This window comes from Mizuhopecten yessoensis, unplaced genomic scaffold, assembly GCF_002113885.1.
Source record: "Mizuhopecten yessoensis strain PY_sf001 unplaced genomic scaffold, ASM211388v2 scaffold8745, whole genome shotgun sequence".
Taxonomy (NCBI): domain Eukaryota; kingdom Metazoa; phylum Mollusca; class Bivalvia; order Pectinida; family Pectinidae; genus Mizuhopecten; species Mizuhopecten yessoensis.
The window spans coordinates 1,997,612-2,006,033 of record NW_018407700.1 but is presented as its reverse complement, the minus strand read 5'-3'; the positions used below and the strand labels follow the sequence as shown (position 1 = coordinate 2,006,033).

Genomic DNA, 8,422 nt, shown 5'->3' with positions numbered 1-8,422 from the left:
TATATCTCGGTTTACATTGTGTGTCTGTTTGTATAGAAACTGATACATTGTATATCTCGGTTAACATTGTGTGTCTGTTTGTATAGAAACTGATACATTGTATGTGTGTTTGCTATGGAATTAATACATTGTATGTCTCTGTCATAAGAATATACATTGTATGTATCTGTCATAAGAATATACATTGTATGTATCTGTCATAAGAATATACATTGTTTGTATCTGTCATAAGAATATACATTGTATGTCTCTGTCATAAGAATATACATTGTATGTTTCTATTTGTACAAAAACTGTTTCGTTGTATGTCTCTGTCATATACACATGGTATTTCTGTTTTTCCTTTTAAGGGTTCAATCATGAATGACGCTTTTATCCTGCAATACTGTGCACCCTGCGCTGTGTGCCAGATGTCTCGAGAGCTCGACATTATGGGAATTCTTTGAATACCGTGATACAGATGAAGACGTCTTGTCATTATGCTTTGAATTTTGTATATATTTGAATAGATAAATACTATATTTCCCCCTCACTAGCAATGCTATTGTCCAAGCTGTTTTTATGCTGATAAGCTTGGTTACATGGCTATATTTTTAGGTCACCTGGTCATGGTGACCTATTGCCATCCGTCTTCGTCTGTCGTCGTGCGTCGTGCGTTAACGTTTATCTTGTGAACACGATAGCTTTTGTAAAAGTGAATGGATTTCAATAAATTTGATATGCTGCTTTATATTAATAAGATCTCGGGCGGGTTCAAAAGACAATAATTGGCAGTGTCATGGGACTTGCAAATTTTAATTACTATTGGAGATGTAATGGGACTTGAGTTTGTGAGCACACTAACTTGAGTAAATGTGAATGGATTTAGATGAACTTTACTATGCCGCTTTAACTCAATAAGATCTCTGACGTGTTCAAAATTGAGCCTTTCATACAGTAACTGGCAGAGTTATTGGACTTTGAAATTTTAATTACTATTATAGAGCCAATGGGACTTGAGCTTGTGAACACAATAAGTGGAGTAAATGGGAATGAGTTTCGATGAATTTTGCTATGCCGCTTTATATAAATAAGATCTTAAACAAATTCACAAATGACCTCGATCAGACAGTCACTGGCAGAGTTACTGCCAATCGGAGAATCCAAGATGGCCGATCCTGGCCTCTGATTTGCTGAGACGAGAAATTGTCAACTTCTCAAGATCGTCTGACGCAGCTCACTTCTTTATTTGTACAAAATTTCCTTATAAAGTTCCGAACAAGTGTTTTTACTTTTTTGTGCCGATCAGAACATTCAAGATGGTCACCCTGACCTCTCATTGACTGAGATTGTATTACTTCTTCTGAAGAAAGGCTACACCGATTGACTTCTAACTTAGTAGAAGTGTTCCTTATTAAGTTTCGACCAAGTATATTACTTTTCATGTATGCTTCTCTTAATAGATAGAGGGTACAAAGTAATGTACCGGTTTTATTATATATAAAAAGTTATTCATCCAATCAAAAAAATCCTAATAAAATGTATTTTAAATACAACAGCTGTATTTTAATTTTTATTTGTTATATATAGAAAATCTATCATCTAAGTTGAAAAAAATATGTATTCAATTCACTTATTTATGTTTTTGAAACCTACGTCATGCATTTTAAGAAGAAACTAATTAGTTTTGAAACATGAAATTCACTAAGAGTAGTATATCTGAGTGTGTTACTTCTTGTGTAAAAAATTGTCATCTATTCGGACGTATTATGGGGAATTATTTGTCATTGCTGTAATCGGTTCCAATGTTAGAGCAATTAATATACCTCTCAACAATGTCTTAGGGTTCTGTTCTGTTGTTTATTACGGGGCAAATTCCCTGACAAACGCAAATCTACAGACAATGAATACACACTCGCACGTACATGCACACGCAAAGTTAATATTCATTAAATATAATAGTCACTCAATTTACTGATAGTATTTAATTGATTTTAGAGAAAATACGAAATTGGAAAAGCTACCAGTTATTTAGCAGTTATACTACTAAGACAGGACTATATACGTTTTCTGGACAGGGTGAACCTAGCGACTGACATTGAGTCTCCAACGCCACATGCTGTTAAACGATATCATTTTTTTACAATTGTCTTAATTATAAATTGTACATAATATATCATATGGAAACCTACATACAAACAATACTTCCTCACTTCAAAGTGCCACTTATCCTACAGCTTATTATATCAGAGGGCCCGCTTAGCAAATACAGCATGTATATATATAAATATACGTCTTACTCCATCAATGTATTTGGTCAGAGAGGCCGAAAAACAGTTCCCGACCCCAGCTCTCTAGCACATGAATAGGACACCACGTGACAAACACGACAGGTACACAGGTGATGCACGTGAACAGGACAACACAGGTAAAACGCGTTACTCACACAAGGAGACACGGGCGTATGAAGAGTAAATGAAATACAGAAGAGGAATGAAAAGGAGAGTCTAAACCTACTCTTAATGGCATTGGCTAAGCACTAAATAGGTGCCAGCCACATACACAACCCATACTGAAAGGATCGCGTCCTGTCATTTGCTTCTGATACAATATGTCGCTTAGTTACTATGTATTTATCTGTGCCATATTCATCGAGTCACTGCTGTGTAAAACGATGAAAAAGGCAGTTTCGCTGTCATTCTGCCAGCTTGGTCACTCGTGACGTTGGTGATGTGGGAGTTACTTCCCCTTGTAGAAAACAGGGGCCCTTATGCACCACTGTGGTTAAAAAGGGGAAGTAACTCCCACATCACTAACGTCATCATTCACCAAGCTGCCAGCGAAGCTCTCTGGGTAAGAACATCGTGTTTACATAGCAGTGACTTGATGAATCTTGCACATATATACCTTACATTCCTGCTAAATGAACCTTTTTAGTGATATATAGATCTTAATATTTTTCGTTTATCACTGAACATTAGTATGTACTTTTTTTTAAATTTACATTTACATCGTCATTTACATACCAACACTAGATGCTCTCACCTGATGTGAAGCCATGACGACTGACTCTGGCATGTCCATGAACACTCCCTGAGTGGAAAGTGAATTCAGGAAGTCCGCTCGCCAGTCTGTTTCCGTGACCTGTTGCCTAAAGGCGAATTCCTGTGAGGTCATCCAATGAGTGAGTGTCCTACATCAGGCACAATAATGAATTCCTCGTCGGATTCTTCACTTCTAGTATCATGGCCTGTGGGCTTGTATTGTACAGTAATTCGTCTCGGCCGCACAGTAGTGATGTTGTTTTCATTCTTCGTCTCCGTGTCAGCTTCCTCCAAGCAACCGATGGGGAGTAGGTGGTTACGGTGCAAGGTCTTACACCTTATGGGTCCTTCCTCCGGCTGTACAGTGTACAACGGAAGGTTGTTGTTGGGTTGACTGATGACACGATAGGGTATCTCTTCCCACATATCGGCAATCGTATGCTTTCCTTCGCTGAAGGCTAACACACGCACCAGCACCTTGTTCCCAATTTGTAGAACAGCACTTCTTCTAGCACGACAGTCACAGTGTGTTTTCCGTCTCCGACTGTTTAATCTGGTGGATTCCGTCGCTAACCGGTACGATTCCATGAACCTCTTCATCATGGTGCTTACGTTAGTGGGGAGCGTCTGATTTGCATCGGAGCTTCTTATGCCGAACGCCAAATCAAGTGGGAGTTTGAGCTCCCTCCCAAACATGGGGAGTAACCGGTGCTCTCATGACGGGTGCACTATTTCTCTAATGTGAATTTTCCAGTCTGCTTTCTGATCTTGATCCAGGGTTCGCAGAATTCCTAGCAGGGTGCGATTGAATCTTTCGCATTTGCCGTTTCCCATCGGGTGGTACGGTGTTGTTCGCGAATTAACCCCCCGAGATCCTTGCACAAATGCACAATGATTCGTTCCTCAATATTTGCTCCTTGATCGGAATGTATCCACTGTGGAATTCCATAATGATTGACAAAGTTCTGGAAAACGCATCTGCTGTTGATTTAGCCTCCATGTTGCGAGTAGGGATGGCTAGGGAATGCTTCGTAAAGCTACCCGTCACAACTATTATGTATGAACAGCCTCCCTTGGACAGAACATCCATACACACTAGTTCTAAGGGCTGAGCTGCTCAATTCAATACTTGAGTAAGGAATCCTTCCTATGTGCCTGCCTATCGTCCAGTGTTGACAAACCATGAAAAGCTTTTCCACGGTTTAGCACATCCAACACTGTGGCCAACGTACTTACCATTTCCACAAAGGTTATCGCTACGAGCTACGACACATAGCCTTCACAAAGTCAATCCCAATATGCTCGATATCCGTACTGGAACGGGGCAGTCATGATAACGCGTCCGCCTGCACATTCACCTTCCCAGGATGATACAGAATGTCGAAGTTGTACGCTGCGAGCGCCACAATCCACATATGTCCTGTTGCGTCTAGTTTCGGCGAGGTGAGCACATATTTTAATGGATAATTATCTGTAAATACAGTATATATTTCACCAATCAATACGGATCGTCATGACATTTCTCCGACACAGCCCATTTGAGCGCCAAGAATTCTAATTTGTGGGCGGGCTAATTCTGTTTTGTCTTTGTGAGTCCACGGCTGCCATAGCCAATCACCCGAAGATGGCCGTGTTGACGTTTGTAGAGTATCGCTCCTAATCCTTGGCAACTTGCATCTGTGTGTAACTCAAACAGAAGCTGATGATCTGCATAACCGAGAACAGGAAGTGTGGAAAGACATCTGTTGAGCTCCTCAAGGCATTCTCCTGAGCTGTGACACTTCCTGATGATCCCTCCGTCAACCAAGTTCCGTAGATGATCCCTAACCTCAGCGTACACGGCTGGCGGGATACGTCGGTGGCGTTGCTTGATCGGGATTTTATTGGTCACTTAAATGGAATTAAACATGGTATATTCACTATAGCTATACAGAATGTAAACAAAGAAGGACACTTTTAAGTAAGAATTCGTGAATTCCTTTTGAAAGTTTTATTGTCAGTAGACAGATGATGTATCAAATAATTTGGGTTGTGAAAAGACTTTCTCCAAGTTTGCAAATGCGAGGCGAAAACATAAAATATAATGACATCAGATCAATAATACTATTGATAAGTATTCATATATGGAATTTATATGGGAAACTTGGCTACTTATATTTCCCAAGTTAAAGTTAATTATATTACACATGGGTAACATCCTGTGTTTGGAAATATGATGTCTCGATCTGTTCCAACAGTCATTTGGCGTCCTCGAAATATCAGGCAGAGAAGGTACGAGAGAGCAACACGTGAAATTTAGAGGATGTCCTTTATGGTCTAATACTAGTATGTACTCCTACGAGCTTACAGTAAAACTTATTTTATCTCATAAAGGGACTATTTCCAGCTTTGTAAAAATCACATAGGTGCCTGTCCTTTCATAACGTTTGTTTCAGAAGTGCTAGCCTATGCGATTCATGCTGCTGTAAAAAAAACTAAAAAAACCTTATACAACTTGAGTAATTACTTCGAATAAGTCTACTTATTATTTAGATGATTAATTAATCTAATTACAGCATGAGGGTCACAAAATGGAATATTGTCATTTTTCTGGGAATAAATCATAATTTTTGCATCATTGTACTTGGGAAAGATTTTTTTTCTTTCAGGTGATGCTGAAAAGATATATTTATCATCCAGAATGTGAGGATAATCGAAAATTTTGTGAAAAGATTAATGTAAAATACAGGATTTTTCATTCTTATTATTCCTGTATACCAAACATTTTCATTGTATGCAGTAGGGGTGTTATTTCAAATATTTATGCAAAATTCAGTCCAAAACAAAAAGTGACAGAAAGTATTCTTTTCGCACGACAAAGACCCTTGTGCACCCAAAATTGTGAGGGCCAGTGACACCTCCCTGGCGTCCACCACCAAGCAATGCACCTAATTAAAGGTAATAGGTAATGCAATTCGTTGCAAGCCAACAATAAACGTTTCAGTGCATGTTAGGTCACAAAACACAAAAAGAAGAATGGCTTACTGTGGGCAGAAAAAACCGTAATTATCTTAGATTCATAGCATAAAGCTCTACCTGATGGCTTCATTTTGGACACAGTAGAACCATTCTCTGGAAGCCAAAATGATGCAAGCATTACCAAAGCTCACATGATTGGAACAAGAAGACAAAGTAGTCGTTGATCGTGGATTTAGAGATATCGTGCCACTATTAGAGGCATCTGGTATTAATACCAGTATGCCCTCATATCTTAAGCCTGGTCAGAGCCACGCTCTGATCTACAGGCTAACATTGACAGGACATTTTCTAAATCCCTATGGATTTGTAGAGTCTTAACATGGCCGTCTTAAATATTTGGCTTTTTATTAGAAGTCAACAGATATCAAGTTGCTTCATTGATATCATTGACTTCATGTCTCAATGGGATACGGGGACCAATTTATTAAAGGTATGATAAATTATATTAAAAATTATGTGTAAAAAACAAAATTAAGTCAGTTCTATTCAATCGTATAAGTGATGCACATATTGAATGCACTTGGCTAAATTATGATATGTTAGAAAATACTGGGAGGGGGGGGGGAACATCCTGGTTTAGTTTGCTTTGTTAGTAGATTTTGAAAAAGCTTTCGACTCTTTAGAATTTAATTTAATTTTTGAATCATTTTCCTTCTATGGTTTCAGTCCTTCGGTTTTGAGATGGATAAGAACTCTCTATAACAATAATTCATGTTGTGTTCTATACAATGGACATTGCTCGAAGTTTTTTATGTACATTGTGGTGTTAGGCAAGGTGACCCAATTAGTCGATATGCTTTGTGTGTGTAAATTTAAAGTTCAGCAATAAAATTTAACCCTTATACTGAGGGTATTAAAATTAAAAAAAACATCATATTGAAGCAGACATCAATAAGAATGAATGCTTGTCATCTATGGTCCTGGACATGATCTAATCAAAACTCTAAAGGAGATAACTGGACTAATAAACCAATTAACATACCGGAATACATTGCTATTTTAACATCATTAATACAGAAGTTTGTCATGATTAAGCTACTGGGGTAGTTTTAGTATACATTCATTAAAGAAATCATTGACATAATGAACCATAAATCTATTGCACTTATGTTTAGGCCTCTTAAACATTAAACAGTAAATCTAAAAATATCCAATAATGCATATCTTTTTCAGAAGTCTATTCAAAGGTATCCATTTTTTTCTATTCTTCAGAATAAAAATTCTTTCACTTTGTAAAGGCAACTCCTTTCTGAGAGTTGAATTTGAATATGTACAACAGACGGCGTCAATAGATGTCAGTGTTCCTATCGACGTCAAAGACAAGTTAAAAACCGTGTCAATAAACGTCTTGCTTTACTATAAATCAGTGGGCTATTTATCGGTGAATAATTCATTACAAGTAGGGTCAACGCCTATGGAGATTTAACATTAGCGTCGGCCCCCACCTGGAATTCCAAAACAAGATACATTTAAAAAGGTATGGGTATAGGAAGCTTAAATCAGGAACAGTTAGTTTCAGAATTCATTTGATAATAAATGGGACCTCCTTGACTTACACCTGTGTGGGTGTTAAAGGTGCAGTAATACAATTCCTCCTAGAGCATTTAAATGGCACAATTACTATAAAATTATATCATCAACGTGTGCAACGTATTTCAACTGTTATTTTGATACCGAATATTACACTATTTCAATAAAAAAATGTTCTTTTTATTTAAGAATTAATCAGAAAAATGTGAGAAATTTTCCATTTTTGACACGTTAATTCATATAGTTCTAAAACTAGTGTATTTTTCTTATTTGTTAAAAAGTTGGCTACCAATAATATCTTTCAACATCAGGAATTTCAAAAAAAATGAAAACCGGTAAATTTGTCGTATACGACTTTTGATTAAAAAAAAAGAAAAGCATAGCTTTCTTTCCACATTTCTTTTAACCTGTGTTTCTTCATGACTAAAGGTCACTGGGTGTTGATATTTGGTAAGAAGGTTGTTCATGTAAATGAGTTTAAGTGTTGTTAATTTTTATGAATTTTGTGACCTTTGTTCAAGGTCACAAAAACCAAATGTGCCGAAATAAACATTTTGTATGGGGAGTCAGACAAGGGTATCTTTCCTTGCTTTATTTGTTTAGAGTTAACGATATAAAATAGTGTAATATCCCTTCATATTTTGTTTAATGAAAGGTCAAAAGCCTACAAAAATAATAACTAGAACTGTAAGTCAAAGATTAACTAAAACCTCCGCTCCTATATAAACCAGAACTGTAATCTAAAGGCTAACTAAGGCAAAGCATTGCAAATTAATCCATAGTCTCCCACCAGTAATTATGTATGTATATTTGTCACTGACATACTTCTTTTACTCCTTCCCTATGCCAAA

The 8,422-nt window shown here is 37.2% G+C and overlaps 1 protein-coding gene across 1 annotated transcript in view; it reads left to right on the top strand.

Moving 5' to 3' along the window:
- LOC110456383 (cornifelin homolog B-like) overlaps positions 1-1,529 on the top strand; it is a 13,778-nt gene extending 12,249 nt beyond the window's left edge. Inside the window, exon 4 of the mRNA XM_021507082.1 lies at positions 351-1,529. Coding sequence (XP_021362757.1) covers positions 351-446 — 96 coding nt within the window. The 3' untranslated portion in view covers positions 447-1,529. The remainder of the gene's footprint in view (positions 1-350) is intronic.
- The last annotated feature ends 6,893 nt before the right edge of the window (positions 1,530-8,422 follow it).